The 15,533-nt window shown below is 34.2% G+C and overlaps 6 protein-coding genes across 6 annotated transcripts in view; 3 read left to right on the top strand and 3 right to left on the bottom strand.

Annotated features, from left to right (window-relative positions):
- Positions 1 to 112: 112 nt before the first annotated feature.
- Positions 113 to 1,797, bottom strand: LOC108978600 (glia maturation factor beta). Its single transcript, XM_018948968.1, has 4 exons — positions 1,627 to 1,797; positions 1,273 to 1,366; positions 759 to 949; positions 113 to 692 (listed from the first exon to the last, which is right to left on the bottom strand). The coding sequence occupies exons 1-4, from the start codon at positions 1,627 to 1,629 to the stop codon at positions 564 to 566; spliced, it is 417 nt and encodes a 138-aa protein (XP_018804513.1). The 5' UTR covers positions 1,630 to 1,797; the 3' UTR covers positions 113 to 563.
- A 215-nt stretch (positions 1,798 to 2,012) lies between these two features.
- On the top strand, positions 2,013 to 5,053 carry LOC108978597. Its single transcript, XM_018948965.1, has 13 exons — positions 2,013 to 2,281; positions 2,353 to 2,513; positions 2,586 to 2,649; positions 2,709 to 2,871; positions 3,109 to 3,271; positions 3,336 to 3,364; positions 3,425 to 3,473; positions 3,536 to 3,665; positions 3,731 to 3,884; positions 3,952 to 4,196; positions 4,256 to 4,589; positions 4,648 to 4,816; positions 4,878 to 5,053. Exons 1-13 carry the CDS (start codon positions 2,187 to 2,189, stop codon positions 5,042 to 5,044), a joined length of 1,923 nt encoding a protein of 640 aa, XP_018804510.1. The 5' UTR covers positions 2,013 to 2,186; the 3' UTR covers positions 5,045 to 5,053.
- A 7-nt stretch (positions 5,054 to 5,060) lies between these two features.
- On the bottom strand, positions 5,061 to 6,395 carry LOC108978598 (transmembrane protein 147). The gene is made up of 5 exons (XM_018948966.1): positions 6,183 to 6,395; positions 5,959 to 6,100; positions 5,667 to 5,888; positions 5,340 to 5,599; positions 5,061 to 5,178 (listed from the first exon to the last, which is right to left on the bottom strand). Exons 1-4 carry the CDS (start codon positions 6,257 to 6,259, stop codon positions 5,351 to 5,353), a joined length of 690 nt encoding a protein of 229 aa, XP_018804511.1. The 5' UTR covers positions 6,260 to 6,395; the 3' UTR covers positions 5,061 to 5,178; positions 5,340 to 5,350.
- Positions 6,396 to 6,637: 242 nt separating this feature from the next.
- Positions 6,638 to 8,582, top strand: LOC108978595 (syntaxin-5). The gene is made up of 2 exons (XM_018948963.1): positions 6,638 to 7,709; positions 7,778 to 8,582. The coding sequence occupies exons 1-2, from the start codon at positions 6,977 to 6,979 to the stop codon at positions 8,527 to 8,529; spliced, it is 1,485 nt and encodes a 494-aa protein (XP_018804508.1). The 5' UTR covers positions 6,638 to 6,976; the 3' UTR covers positions 8,530 to 8,582.
- A 1,047-nt stretch (positions 8,583 to 9,629) lies between these two features.
- On the bottom strand, positions 9,630 to 10,866 carry LOC108978596 (protein cornichon). Its single transcript, XM_018948964.1, has 4 exons — positions 10,521 to 10,866; positions 10,324 to 10,436; positions 10,014 to 10,157; positions 9,630 to 9,958 (listed from the first exon to the last, which is right to left on the bottom strand). Exons 1-4 carry the CDS (start codon positions 10,668 to 10,670, stop codon positions 9,931 to 9,933), a joined length of 435 nt encoding a protein of 144 aa, XP_018804509.1. The 5' UTR covers positions 10,671 to 10,866; the 3' UTR covers positions 9,630 to 9,930.
- A 376-nt stretch (positions 10,867 to 11,242) lies between these two features.
- The window catches only part of LOC108978623 (dyslexia-associated protein KIAA0319-like protein), a 5,751-nt gene continuing 1,460 nt past the window's right edge, over positions 11,243 to 15,533 (top strand). The window contains exons 1-11 of the mRNA XM_018949003.1: positions 11,243 to 11,330; positions 11,409 to 12,249; positions 12,331 to 13,351; positions 13,416 to 13,573; positions 13,637 to 13,777; positions 13,849 to 13,980; positions 14,045 to 14,153; positions 14,232 to 14,422; positions 14,649 to 14,933; positions 15,002 to 15,245; positions 15,310 to 15,477. Of these exons, the coding sequence (XP_018804548.1) occupies positions 11,581 to 12,249; positions 12,331 to 13,351; positions 13,416 to 13,573; positions 13,637 to 13,777; positions 13,849 to 13,980; positions 14,045 to 14,153; positions 14,232 to 14,422; positions 14,649 to 14,933; positions 15,002 to 15,245; positions 15,310 to 15,477 (3,118 nt within the window). The 5' untranslated portion in view covers positions 11,243 to 11,330; positions 11,409 to 11,580. The remainder of the gene's footprint in view (positions 11,331 to 11,408; positions 12,250 to 12,330; positions 13,352 to 13,415; positions 13,574 to 13,636; positions 13,778 to 13,848; positions 13,981 to 14,044; positions 14,154 to 14,231; positions 14,423 to 14,648; positions 14,934 to 15,001; positions 15,246 to 15,309; positions 15,478 to 15,533) is intronic.

Genomic DNA, 15,533 nt, shown 5'->3' with positions numbered 1-15,533 from the left:
CCATTTAATTATGCACGTATTGTAAAATTCAATACATAAAAAAACGCTAATACTAAAATAAAAAATTGTAGTATTATAAGTAAATAAAATTAAATTTGGCAAGCACAGCTTCTCATATTATGAATATGTATAAAACATATGGTGTATTTGTATTTCATTTCGTATTCACTACCGACACTACGCGAACGCTACTGAAAATATGTTGCTACAACTAATATACTATGTACATATGTATATATGTACTATGTATTATAAAAAATCTTGGAATGTAATATCTAATTTACATTTTACATTTAGTTTGGAATATTTTTAAGTATTTGGCGTTTTTGTCTCTCTATGATAGGAATATTGAAAAAAATACCTGCACTTTAAAGTATTTACTTTTGGGCGTGTTATCTTTATGCTTGCTGCATATCCTTTGCATCATTAGATATATGTATGTATGTATGTATTTGGTGAAAAATCGTTGGTATTTTGGTAAGTCCATGCACATTATGTACACCAACGAACATATACACAATATTGCTTATCATTTTGTATATTTATAAACCCCGCAGCCTGCTTTACTTGAGTTTTTCCCTGAGCCATTCTTCAGTGAGTTCATCTAATTCGCGTATTTCGTAGACACGAGTTAAGTCCACCTCACGTTGGAGTGCACTTTTGGTGCAAGCATACATCATTTGCAGCTCAATCTAATAGTTTAAAGKGAATAGAGTTTTTAGTTGTATTTATGGGAAGTTCATATAAATGTCACGCACCTGGCTATCGCGTGGTGTGTAAAATATGAAACACATTGGGTATGAAATTCTTTGGTCATCGTGTATCATTTTATACGTATAAATGATATATCGAGGCTGATGCCCTGGCAGTGTTTCTTGTAATTCATCAACGGAGATATCCTCCAAGAGTTCGTCCAAAATGACGAGTTGCTTTTCACGATCGACTTTTACTATAAAAAAAAAAAAAATAATAATAATGTATGAAATATTAATATACCAGATAAATGATAACTTAATATCACCTCGTTCAGAGTATACAAATACGAATACTTTGCCTTTTTATAATTTGTTTTGGCACCAATTCACAATTTTTTGCATTAGAAATCATATCACATATACATATACATATGTAGAGAATATGCAAATAATGAGATAAATAACATAGGAAAGGAGAAAGCGTTTAAAACACCTACTATTTAGTAATACAGCTATTTTTACCGCCAAATTTGCATGCCTAATGAAAAAAAAAATGAAAATAAATGGCTTTACTTACATATCAGTGCTGAGTTTGTTGTACTTTTGCGGAAGCGAAACTTCTTTAATGCGTCACGTACGTCGTCGCTGATGTCACAGATCTTGCTATCACCCTAGGGATAACACATTAAAAAAAAAAAAAACATTAAGCAACAAATATCAATTCCATAAATTGAAGCAATCCATCAAAAACAATAATAACACCATTGTCAATAACCGTTGATTCACTAATGGTTCAGTTATTTTCCGCACCCTTTTTTCGACATCGCACTCCCTTCCATTCTGTTGATATGTCGGCCACGACGTGCGATTTGTATTAGTCATAATATGCAGTAACTATACTAATATTAAAGTTTAATTATTTCCAACTCACCATTTTAATTGATTGATTTGGTATGCTGGCAGGATAATGAATAGATTTCCTGAGTTTTTCTGAATTCTAATATGTGTATGCGAAATTAGACACTTGGTGTTAGCAACCAACGATATCAAAGTAACARTGCAAATACAACACAATACAAACTAAATTTTTTTTTACAAATTAATGAGGAATGCGAGGTCAAAGTGGAATTAGCGAGAACTGCTGTTTGTGCTTGGCAGGGTTGCATATAACCAAAAAGTGTCATAAAAGGAAGTTAATTTTATAAATTTATAAGTTTTTGAATTATAAAATTTATAAACAAATTATAAATAGACAAATTTATAAACAAATTATCGTAGCAAATAGTTCACATTATTATTACAAATTATGTGCAATAATGGTTGCAAGTAATTTCTGGAAAATACATACATACGCGCTCATTAGAATGTCAAGTGCCGTTATGGCCGGAAATGCCGTTTACTAACGGTCGCCATATTTTAACAAATATTTTAATTAAAACCAGCCAATTTTAGTACTTGTTGGTAAAATTTTAAGTTTTTTGTGTTAAAAAAATGCTTACCGATTTTCAGGAATTATGGCCAACAAGTAGAAAAAGCGCCTTACCGAAATCCAATGAAGTGCAGTCAATAAATGTTGTGACAACCTGGTAAGTTATAGGCATAACGGAGCACACACAATTGTTTTTAAAGGCGTTCTTTTATTTCCAATTATATAAAGTGATAAATTACGTTTAGCCATTACACAAGCTTCTAATGACTTACAACGGACACAAGATATTTCACACAGGCGTTCTGGCGAGGATTTTTCTTTTCGTTCCATATCGCGTCTCTGTTATACAACTTTGCGGATCCATGAGCTACAAGTTGACGACTTACTGAGTAAGAAACGCAAAAATATTTTATAAAAGCATTATTAACGCCAGATTCCAATTGCTATTGCTATTGCTGTAGATAAATCAAAAGAACTACTAACGCAGAGTAAAAACTGGTGCACAGTGCAAGCCAAAAAGCGAAGGTATTCGCTGTATTTTTCACATAATTACATATTTACATATATGTCTTCTCTGTTAATAGTCTACCGACGAACTACTCCACCACTTACAGCGCAAAGAGGAAACGGCGTGCGACTGTGGAACATTCCTTCCAAGATTTCACATTTACAAATTTCACAGAATTGCTGGATGAGACAGCAAAATTTGTAGAATGGGGCAAAACTACGGAAATTGTGAACAAAAAGGTCCGTATAGAGACATGTAGGAAAATTGCTAGTGCAACATGTAATTATACCCTGAACAGGTTATGTTATGTTTGCCTTGTAGTTTGTAACACCTCGAAGAAAAGGTCAGAGACCTTATAAAATTTACAAATCGAGTGTATTTAGTTATGTTCGCCTGTCCGTATGTTTTTGAGATATCCATCTGAATGATTAAAATGAAGTTCTTGCATGGGAACTTGTCTTTTTTTACATACTTAGGTATCTAAAACAAAAAGCCACAATAGGACAACTTGTATTCATATTCGTGAGATTACCATCAATGAGTTTGATACGCATAATGAGCAGTATTCTTACGATGAAGATGATGGCTTTGGCAATACCACGGATGACGGATTAACCACGGTTATACAATTGCTTGCAGGTAGAGTATTCTATTGTTTATATAAAATTTTAAAGTAAAATAGTAATTAAAATAATGCATGTAGATGAACCTGCAAAGGCTTCTAAAAGAAAGGTATGTATGTGTGTATATGAAAATTCTTAATACACATTTAATCCATTTTAAACAATTTAGGCTGTAAATGCACTTGCCGTTTGTGAGAAAAAACAAAGGAATAATGATGGTAAATACGATAAATGCMGACATAATTTTTTTGTGCACAAAAATTATTTGCACTACTTTTAGTATCTCAAGAAGTTGTTGAAATCCCCGAAATCGACACCCCACGTAACACTGTTGCAGAAAACGAAACTAGCAAMAAATTCATACCAGCTCAAACAAATAACTGCGATAAGAGTAATGTTAATGAATTAAGGTAACATTAGAGCTAGTTTTAGTTTATATTGTGCATAATGCCAACTTAACGTTTTGTTTGTTTAGTCCTGTGCGTGCAGAACTGTGTGTTATGCCCGTAACCGATTGCAGTGCTGTCTTTGAAAATAACGATAATTATGTTGAGGTACCTAAAAGTGCTAACGTGGATAGGCTAACCTCAATGCTTAATGAAAGGCGCAAAGTATGCAATTATCACAATGTATTCGCTATTTCCTTTATTATTTTTATGATAGAGAACATCTATTTTCTCATTTCTTCGAATTCAGGATGCTCCCAATGAACATCTGAAAAAATCAAAATCTAAGCTAAGTAAAACCCTTATCGATGCCTGTACGGCATTAACACAATCTGAAATGCGTGCGCAAATGCAAACACAAATTAACATTAAAGCCAAATTAAGGAAAGTAAGAGCTAAAGTGAAGTGGAATAATGGACGGAGACTTAACGGTAGAAAATACTATGAAAAACTGTTGCCTTCCGCCAACGAATTATTAACTAYACTTCAACATAAGTAATTTTGAACTTTAAATTCTTGGGATACTTAAAACTATAATTAAACACAATTTACAGTTGTATCGCATACAGGAAATTTAAACTAAAGAACAAAGCGAGACTTTCTAATTTGGAAGCGACTACAGCGAGTGTTACTTATCGCAATTTGYTACGAGAAATTTTAAACTGCGAAATTACCGATGATTTGGCTACGCAAGTTTACACAAAATGGAACTACATTGAAAAGCGTAATCTACGAACTATAAATAATTTAACAAAATACAGGACACCAGAAAATGCTGAGATGTTACAACACGACGCTCGCTACAATGAAAGCTCACTATTGCCAAACAGTACAATAGAAGTTGATATTTTCAATAATAATAATTTGCAGCACCCTAATAGAAATTGTGTAAGCTAATAGAAAGTATTACGTATTTGATAAAACAGTTATATTTATATATATATAGTCACCATCGAACGAGCAGGATGAGTGGGGAGCTTACGATATCATGATAAAGCTATTAAATATGTGGCGATCCCAAATTGTGTCGGATGACGAAATCTCTGTGAAACTGCTTTTTCCACAAATTACAATGAGTCGAAAAGCAGCTGCGAGGGCTTTCGGTGCATTATTGAGTATAACTTTAAGAMTTTTATGAAATCGTTTAATAATGAAATAATTATATAAATTCTGTAGGGCTTGCCGCAAATGGTTTTATTATGTTATTTACAGCCGAGCATACAAATCATTTGCGATGCATCAAATTGGGCGCAGCTTCAAATAAACTCATAGAGGGAATCGAACTGAATAATGAAATTTTTTCCAGACGTTCAAACAACGGATTGCGCATAGTTGCGTGTTAAGTATTAAAAAGCCACATTGTTGTTATATTATCTTGTTATTGTTGAAAAGTATATTACTTGTTGAATTTGTTATAAAGTATATATATTACAAGTTGTTATAGCATTAGCATTTAATCGTGTTATAATTCACATGTCTGTAAAGAAAACATGAATTAAGAAAAAATGAAATACCAATTGAAATAAATACTAACTGAATAATCTAAAAAAAATAATAATAAGTGTGTGTAATTAAAAATAAGTTGTATTCTATATTTTATTAAATTTCTAACTACAAGAAAAAGTTTTATTTGACTACCTTCTAATAGCTTAAATGCCTATTTGCTGAGCTAATCCTGTGTAAATATGAAGCGACATAAATCCCATGATAGAAGCAATCAGCGCTTTTATAGCAATTGTCGACCAAGGTCCGAAGGTAAGCACGCTAAGCAGTCCTTCAAGCCAAACGCCCTTAAATATTGTCAGCGCTAATAAAATGGTCACTAAAGGTTTTAGTGTTTTGTTAAGATCATGCCTAGAGAAAAGYCACATTAATGTGGCAGTGGTGATATGCTGCACCTATTAGGAAATAAAAATTATTAACCAATAGTTAACAACTGAAACTTCAAATTTGCTGTCAATTTACCAATAAAACATTAGACTCTAGACACTTAAGTATGTAAATCCAGCTGAATTCTGTGCCACGTGCTCCAACCCARAGCATAATGCCACGAGAAAGTATAACTTCTGCAGCGGCCCACCCTAAGCCGGTCGTTATCAATTTATTGTGTCCTTTACCTGGTATGCGTGAAAGTATCAAAGCGAAGCCAAGTAAATCGGCTACGTTAACACTACTCTTAAGAAACTCCTAAAAAAGCAAGAAAAAGTTTTATTTTATATAAAAAATGATATTTAATGAATAAGAAATATGTATATACCGCTAAGAAACTAAAGCCCTCCCCTGAACCATTCAGAGTGTCGGAATCAAAAAACGTAGCCAGCACAAGCATTTTGCACAGTTGAGTGAAAATATAAATACCACCGGCTTGTATACATTTCCAGAAGGCGCCATATTCAGAACTGTATATATATTTACGATTTTTATTAATGAATTGTTTTTCAAAATATAGGTTAGCTTCAACTCCCATTTTTCTTTACTTACAGCCCAGAATACTTATAGGTGAGATAATATGGCACATAAACGAGTGCTACACAATTTCCAAAATGGTAAAGTGTCATTTTATATTCAATCAATTCAGAAAATTTAATTAAATTCGTCAAGTAATTATACTGGTGTTAAATGTAGAAAATATTTTTTAGTAGAAGTGAAATTGCAGGTGATTGTTGAACTTCGAATTCGGGTTTTAATAATCTTCGAAAACTATGTATATGGCCAGATCAGATGGGGAGTACAGCTACAAAATAAATAAAACCCATAAATTTTATTAGTTCCTTTCAATGAGTAAAAAATATCTATTTATTTACCACTCATTTAAAAAAATGGTCATTACAGATTTGTGTAAGTTCAATATTCAATGAATTAAATTTAGAAATTTATAGCTTAGCGCCATCTGTATAATTTAAAGCTGTCAATTAAATTATATTGGGTTGACAGCTGTGAGAGAAAGACACGTATTACCTTGTTTTATTTTATACACTTTATTTTTTGTGGAAAAGCGACGATACATTATAGCAAAATAACGAAACTGTTTAAATAAATGAAATAATTAGTTATAGCTACGTTTTGTACAAGCAAATCCAATATATTGTTGTGATCCCAACTGTGTACGTGGATTACAAAGCAATTATCCAAAAGTCCCAATGGTACATATGTGTGTATGGATGCGTAAAAAGTGACGAATGTTTGGTTTTTATTAACAAAGAAAAAAGCAAAATATTACTACAAAAAAGCGAACGCCAGGAGGAAAATCCAATAACTACTTAGTAGATTATGAGATGCCAACACGACGACGTCATTATCCACAAGAAACTACAAGATTCTATGAAGGATCCTATGAAGAGAGCTCAACACTAATTCCATCTCAAGGTCAGGCGCAGCAACAACAGTACAAAAATCCATTATTTGGTGGAGCAGTAGCTCCCACAACAAGTGGCAAGGAAACATTCATCGCAGGTTCAGCGCAAGAGTCAACCATACTTATTGGTGACTATACCCAACCAGCAAACAACGGTCTACAATATAATTCTAATAATAATAATTCAGTAGAAGATCCCGACGATAAGTATAGTAAAGCGAGCCGTCAGTGGAATTTTCGTTCGTTTTCCACACGTTTGCAGGCAACATCTGGCCAAGCAATACGCAACTTCATACAACAACCTTTGAGTGCTGCAGCTGCTGTCGTTACTGGAAATCACCCAGCGCAAGAGTACAGCGCTTACACTCAACTGACTCCATACGAGTATACGCAACAAAGAGTTGAGGAAACAGAAGAAGAGGATCCTATATTTGAAAAGGAAGAAATATTCATAATGGCTTCTCGYGATAGGACTGGCGAATTTAATAATGCAATACGATCTTTGCAGTCACGTAATATAACACGCGCTGTGAATATTCGTGATCCACGTAAAGCGAAAGAGGTTCAGAGTTATTCAGAGTTTATGATGGTGGCAAAATATATTGGGAAAAATATTGCCAGTGCTTATGCCAAATTGGAAAAACTAACATTATGTGAGTACGAATATTTCCACTAATATTTGAATAATTTAACCTTATAGAAATTTTTTATATTACTAAAGTGGCCAAAAAGAAAAGTCTATTCGATGATCGACCGCAAGAGATTCAAGAGCTAACATACATCATAAAAGGCGATTTAAATGCGCTCAATCAACAAATTGCACGTCTTCAGGATATTTCAAAGGATCAACGCCGTACAAGCTCTGGTAAACATTTGCAGCTACATTCCTCGAACATGGTATATGCCTTACAATCCAAACTAGCCAGCATGGGCACAGACTTTAAACAGATATTAGAAGTACGTACCGAAAATCTCAAACATCAGAAGGCGCGTCGTGATCAATTTGGACAGACACCAATTGCAGCGAGTACAGTGCGATCGAGTACAGCGAAACAAGGTTCGCTACTTTTAAGCGAAGAGAACTCTGCCGTAAGCATTGATATGGCCGCCAGTGACACGACACCATTGCTGGGAGCTGTTGGTGGTAGTGGTATGCAGACGCAACAGCAAATCGCACTTTATGATGATTCCGATAGTTACGTGCAACAACGTGCTGAGACTATGCAAAATATTGAATCGACTATTGTAGAACTTGGCGGCATATTCCAGCAATTGGCACATATGGTTAAAGAACAGGAAGAAACTGTGGAGCGTATCGACACAAATATACAAGATGCTGAACTTAATATCGAAGCAGCACATGGTGAAATATTGAAGTACTTCCAAACCGTTTCCAAGAATCGGTGGCTGATGATTAAAATATTCGCTGTACTGATATTCTTTTTCATTTTCTTCGTTGTCTTTTTAACGTAATGACGTGTAAGTGTTGTCCATGTGAAATAAGATCGGTTTTATACAACACTTAATTGTGGTCATTATAATTAAAGTTGTGGAATTCTCAAAACTTGTATAGTTATATTCTGTTTTCACTAAACTTACACGCTATTCAACGTATTAAGGCTTTAAAGGCACCGAAGTTCTGCCTGATATCAAAGCATTTACGGCGTGTTTGTGTATTTTTAATTCGGCGAGAAATAAAATGTTTACTTTGGTGTATTTAACTTTTTTAGCAACACATAACTATGACAATGTGTATTGTAATGATAAACCGATTTATGTAATTATCAATTTATAAAATAACATTGAAAAGTTTAAAATAAAATAAAATAAAAAATTGTTATTGTCAACAAGAGAAGCCGATTGTTTGCATCAGTGATAAAAAGAAGTGACAAAGAAAAAGCCAAAAACGTTTTAAGGTCTATTTATATTTTACATTTGCTATTTGCAGTGAAAATACTTATACTGTCCCACACACAGAGCTCACTGATTCGAGTTTGTTAATAGTCAAGTTATCATTCTGTATACATAACTTATCTCTAATCTATTCGTAGTCACTATGCAACAGCAAATTAKCAGAGTTAAAATATTTATCAGAAGCAATGTGTGAGCAAACAGGAGGTTTTGAATATCCACCAATTCATAAATCAGTTTTCAAACATCTTTAATTCCATTCTTTGCAGGTGAGCAAATCTTTTGACAAGTCACGAAACACATCTGCCATCAAAGTGATTATGAAAACACTGCTACTTTTGTTAAGTACGCAATTCACATCGTACATACACAACTGAACACGAAACCAATGTGTGTAGATGTGAAAATAATTGAATCTACCTGCTAGAAGACCGAAGAACAAATATGTATAAATTCAAAACGCTACTTTTATCATTATTTAGTTGCACATGTGATTTTATCTTTACTTCATCGTGATTAGATAAATAAAATGTATGCTAGTTTGTAGATAAAATATTGTACATATTTACTAATACGATAGTGCCGATTAAGCTAGATATGATGTAGAAAACTTGATATCTTCATTAGTGATTTTTAGATTTTTTAATAAAATCGCTAAATAGTTATTCGTTTTTTTCTCTTTTATTATAAAAAAATCTCAATTTATGTAGTGCATTTTGAAGCTTTTGCAAACAAGATGTTGATTACTAGCAACAATCTCAAATCTTTATAATTTGAGAATACAGTAGTAATAAATATGACTTTAATCGTTCTCACGTACAACTCATAATTACCCAAAATCAAACTAATATTTCTTTATATTTGGTTTGTTCATCTGGCTTCTTATAAGTGATGAGATGGTGGTAATTATACATTTATTTATGTTTTTGTTTAATTTCGAGATCACTACATATTTTATTACTTCTACGTAGATATTAGCGCATAAACCATTCTGTAAAATAAAGGAAAATATTTAATCTGGTTAACATAACTTAATCAAAACTTACCCATAAATATAATAGAAGAATGAAATTAAGTAGATGGCTAACTTAATCCAACCCTCACGCATATTTTTCGTCAAATTATCTGTGCTTAAAACAGTGGTTGGRTCGTACAGACCGGCACCAGTCATGACAGGGCGATTCTTGTAGCTAAAAAGTAGACAAAAATACGAAATATTGTATTTTTTTTGGGGAAGCGTGCATTGAACTTTCAGCTTTAGAAACATCTAAGTGATGATTCATGCTCAAAGTTCTATTTTTTATTCCCATAAATTCTTGGTTAAAATTAAAGGCATTCTACTAAAATTATGCTTACCGCCATATGTGGTAAGCAATTAACGGTATGTTAATACAYAAGGAAAACCATTCGCCACACAACAGGAACAATAAATTGAGGAAAATATGAAGTAAATATTCGGGCAACACCAACTGCAAAAAATTTATAATTAGACTGACAACTACTAATTTAATGGCCTACTTATAATATAGAGTGTACATCTTCATTTTACTTACCGGGTTCAGGCTGTTACATTGATCTATGGGGTTTTTATAGTCTGTTTTTAGCTCATCAAAAGCGATTACATGAAATATAGCGAAAAATATTAAAAATGCATCGCCTATTAAAGCCACTATGTAAGTGAACGCTGCGAAATTAAAAGCCATGTTTGAACTATTTGTTGATTATTATTTCACTGGCTAGGTTTTATTTAATACTCTGTGATGTGATAAAATTTGTTACAAATCGGTTATCTAGATGAATTCTTTACAAATGTCGGGTGGAAAAACAAATTTCACATCAATCTGATTTTTCCACAAAAGTCCAAAATTCGAGGTTTTGACAGTTGTCACTTATGAAGGGTGGCCAGACTAACGTTTGTGAAATATGTTAAACGTGATGTTTTTAAGTAAAATATTTATTTTCGGAATTCGGTTAATAGCTGGTAAATGTGCAGTTAAAGCAGCATTTGTTTAGAATGTCTGGAAATAGTGAAATTATCCGTGAAAATGCTTAATAATAAAATTTTTTGCAAGTAATAAAAAAAAATAAACATTCAAAAAGTCACATCTTATATAGTAGTAGATAAAGTGATATATATATAAAATATATTAAGGATAATTTATAAAATATATAGTATAGCAAACGAATTTRGAAAAAAAAGCAGAATATTCTATATGAATACATAAATTTGCAACCCTTACGAAATAATTAYCAACAGCTGATTTTGGCATGTACTTCACAAAGGGATAAAGAACAATAATCCCATTTGGAAAAATAAGTTTTGCATTGTATCCGTCAAAAGAAAAAATTATATACTACCCAACGTAAGTTTAATGGTACTTAGTTTGATTTTTTATCCACTTGAGGTGATAAGATAGCAATAAAAGTGTAAATTTTTCTAGTTTTAGTATGATTAGCAAAATTTGCTAAACTTCGGTGTATAATTGCACCATCTGCTGCATTCATTCAATTGTCTACATATTAACAATCCTCGCAGAAAACGCTTGTCAATATACAGTACTGGATAAAATTAAGTAATTCGTGTGATTACTACGTAAATTCCACTATACGGATATGAGCTTTCTCCATCTGCAACGTTTAGTCGCTTTATTTATAATTTTTAGTTATGTTAATGCTGAAATTACAACGACACAAAATGTATTACAACCAAATCATGATATTACTGCGGATGAATCGCAAATTTCAACCAAAACAAAGGATATACCGGTGAGTACACGTAATGCTGATGCAGTTTTGGCAATGTGCCCCAGTATGTTGAATTACGTATTCGACAATGCGACGCCACGTGAGGAGGCAAGTGCTGGCACATTTGAAGAGTATATAAGATTGGATACTGGATTAGGCGAAGATGTCGATTCACTGTCGTGCTTAGCTGCATGTTGTAAAAAGGCACGAACCAATGATACATGTAATGTGGTTTTCATATACAAAAACAAATGCTATCACGTGAGGTGCCATAGCAATGAAGGTTGCCTGCCGAAGCAGCGTAAACAGGGGAAGGATCGTTTGCAAATGATGTTGGTCAGTCCGGTACGTAAGCATGACGCTGGAGATGAGAATCTCACATGGCTGGATGTGATCAAAGACATGAAGAGTGATGAGGGTGATATTAATATGCCAACAGCAGATGATACTGATASTGCCAGTGGTGGTGAGCGAGGACCTAATTCGCTGAGTTTTTGGAAGCAGCCGCATAAATTTCGTTACTTGAGTAGAAACCAGGTGGGTACAAAAAAAAACAAAAAAAAAAAAAAGAGAAGAAAATAAACTGAGACACACTTTATAATATTACTTTTCGTAAAGGAGTATGAAGACGAAGATGAATTACAACCTAATAATGATAAGCGCGCAAAATCAAGAAGTGGTGATGATTTGTCCTTCTTTGGTTCAGACATACCAAGAGAATTCAAGTATGTGCAATGCGAATTGGGCTTATCTGAAATGGGTGCAATTAGCCGTTGTGGCCCAAAAGAGGAGTGTGTACGTGTACGTCCAAATTCAGAACTTGGTTTTTGCCAATGCCTTACTGGATTAGTACGTAATCAGCAAGGTGAATGCGTAACATCTGAAGCAAGTGCAGCTGATTATTCCATATTAGACGTAATCAATTCTCAACGTCTGCCAATGTCAGCTGCTGCCTCAGAGCTTCTACCATCCGTTATTGAAGATGACGATCATATGGCAGCGGTCACGGTAAAAGCTGAAACCGACAAGAAATTGGTAGTTTCCGTTGTGTCAAAAGAGGTGCGTTTGCCAGAAAAAGAAGTAACATTGGCAGCATTTACAGTGCCGGACGAGGAGACCAGTGGTAGCAAATATAAATATTTATGGACGCTTATAACACAACCGAAAGGTCCTATGAATGGTACCATATCCGATCAAAGCCAGTCAAAAGTGCGACTTTCCAATCTTTCCGAGGGCTTGTATATCTTCAAAGTATCTGTGTCCGGTGATAATGGCACATATGGTGAAGCAATGGCCAATGTGACAGTACTACCAGAAAAACGCATTAATCGGGTGCCACAAGTCGTGATCAAACCCAAAGAACAAACTATACGTTTACCAATTACAAATGCTATATTAGATGGTAGCACAAGTACTGATGACGATAAAATTATTAGCTGGCATTGGGAAGTTGTGCAAGGACCCATCGGTTATCAACCCAAATTGCCGGAGGTGAATATACTACAATTGGGTGACCTTACTTCACCCGGTAATTACACTTTTAAATTGACCGTTTCTGATTCCGACAATGTGACGAATTCGACAACGGCTAATATAACAGTACTCAAGGGCACGGACTATCCACCAGTGGCCAATGCCGGTGAGTGGAGAATATAGAAAAAATTTTGCAGGTTTTTTATTCAAAAAACTCTGATGTTTTTCAGGCGATGCTGTAATTTTATATCTACCAAATAATAATGTGACCTTAAATGGCACTGCTAGTACCGATGATCACGAAATCATTGCATGGGAATGGACAAAAGATGCTGGTGATGATACAAAAGCGGTTGATATGCAAAATACACGCACACCTTATTTGCAGGTAACATTTCAATATTTTTTTTTTTTTTGCGGCGCGTAAAAATATTAATTTTACATTCTGCAGCTCTCCAATTTGGAGGAAGGTATTTATACTTTCGTGTTAAAAGTAACTGATGGCAGTGGACAATCCAGTACAGCCAAAGTGAATGTGTTTGTGAAGGCACAAACAAATACACCACCAATTGCTGTTGCTGGTGGAAATCAGGTAACCAATGCTTGTATTTGCCTTTATAGATTCGAGAAATTTTTATAACCAACATGCATTTATCATTTTAGACTATAAACTTACCGAGGAATTGGGTAATTTTGAATGGTTCAGCCTCAACGGATGACATACGCATAAAAAGCTACTTGTGGAAAGAAAAATCGGGGCCCAACACAGCAGTACTGGCCAATACTACATCAGTGGTGTGTTCTTKCTATAATCTAACCTTACTTTTTTATTTTAATTTATTTGTATAATTTCTTTAAGGCTACGAACGCTACTTCCCTAACACTTGGTTTGTATGAATTTGTTTTGAGTGTGGTCGATGAGGACAATAATACGGCTACTGACAGTGTTTGGGTAAAGGTGGTGCAAGGTAAGTACACAGTTGTTCRCACATAATTTAGCATTTATTAAATGTGTGAAAGTAATGAATTTGCTGAACTCCCAACAGAGAAAAATGCACCACCAGTCGCTAATGCCGGTGGCGATAAAAGCGTCACGCTACCGCTCTCCGCTTTGTATTTAAATGGCACATCTTCATCAGATGATTTAGCTGTTGAGCGTTATGTTTGGACACGTGAAGATGCTAGCTTGGCAGCGGGTGTTGTTGTTGGTGACAGCGATAAGCGCCCAGTTTTGATTGTATGTATATATGAGATGAGATAAAATATAACAAAAAAAAAAAAAAAAAACAGCGCAATGCATTGACACGAAGTATGTAATACTGAATAAGGAGCATCGGAGACTATAAAGTGTGTATATATATATAATGATGTAACCATTTTTCTGGTTTTTATTAATTTTTGCGCTGTTTTTCGTTATTATTCTATTTGTTTTTTGTGTTTAAGCCAACGATTTTCTTTTGCAGCTAACAAATCTTGTGCATGGCCGTTATGTTTTCAAGTTAACTGTCTATGACGAACAAGGCCTGTCCAGCAGCGACACAGTCAGCATTATAGTGCATCCAGATCCATTGTTATTGAATTTGGTGCAATTAACAATACCGATGGGTCCTTCCGTCTTGAAACAATCGGAGCTTAATTTAATTGTACAAAAGATTGGTTTGCTTTTAGGCGATATGAAAATCTTTGTGCGCGAACTTAAGTCTGATGGAAGGCGCGCAGATTCAACAATTTTAATTTTCTATGTRGAGGTTGGTAATATTTATTTCTTTACCCAAAACTTTTATATTTATYTTTCTCTCATATATAAAATTTTAAGTCCACTGCCGCGGATGGCCAAAGCCACCCGGTTAACGGTTTAACCGTCGAGCAACTACTTAAAGATAAGCTCCAACGCGATGCTGGTCTGCTGGGCACCGATTTCACGGATATACGCACAACTGTATGCCAGAATAAATGTTCAGGTCATGGTATTTGTAATCCTATAACACGTTCATGCACCTGTGAGGCATTCTGGATGCCCTCTATAACTTATTACTGGGGCATAGAGGAAGCCAATTGCGGTGAGTAAATTTGCAACATAAAATAAGAAATTTTAATTTATACTTGATATGTACATATTTGCAGATTGGTCGATTTTATATGTTTTTGTTGGTATTATCATGAGCTTTTTGCTATTGTCCGGCTTATTTTGGGGCATTAGCTGTGCCTGTCGTCAAACGAAAAAACCACCGAAGCGACCAAAGTTACAAAAGTATTCTTTGATCGGAAATAATGATGAAGAAACGCCACAATGTGAGTTTTGTAGCTTTTTTTTAATTATTTTTTAAATATTTTTTAGTAATTGTTTT

The sequence above is a fragment of the Bactrocera latifrons genome, unplaced genomic scaffold, assembly GCF_001853355.1.
Source record: "Bactrocera latifrons isolate USDA-ARS-PBARC rearing strain unplaced genomic scaffold, ASM185335v1 scaffold_124, whole genome shotgun sequence".
NCBI classification, from domain to species: domain Eukaryota; kingdom Metazoa; phylum Arthropoda; class Insecta; order Diptera; family Tephritidae; genus Bactrocera; species Bactrocera latifrons.
This window is presented reverse-complemented; position numbering and strand designations above follow the sequence as displayed.

Coding starts and splice junctions, on each gene's coding strand:
- LOC108978600 (XM_018948968.1), bottom strand. Junction 950..1,272: donor AACAAACTCAGCACTGATAT/GTAAGTAAAGCC, acceptor TTTTTTTTATAG/TAAAAGTCGATCGTGAAAAG. Junction 693..758: donor ACACACCACGCGATAGCCAG/GTGCGTGACATT, acceptor TTAAACTATTAG/ATTGAGCTGCAAATGATGTA.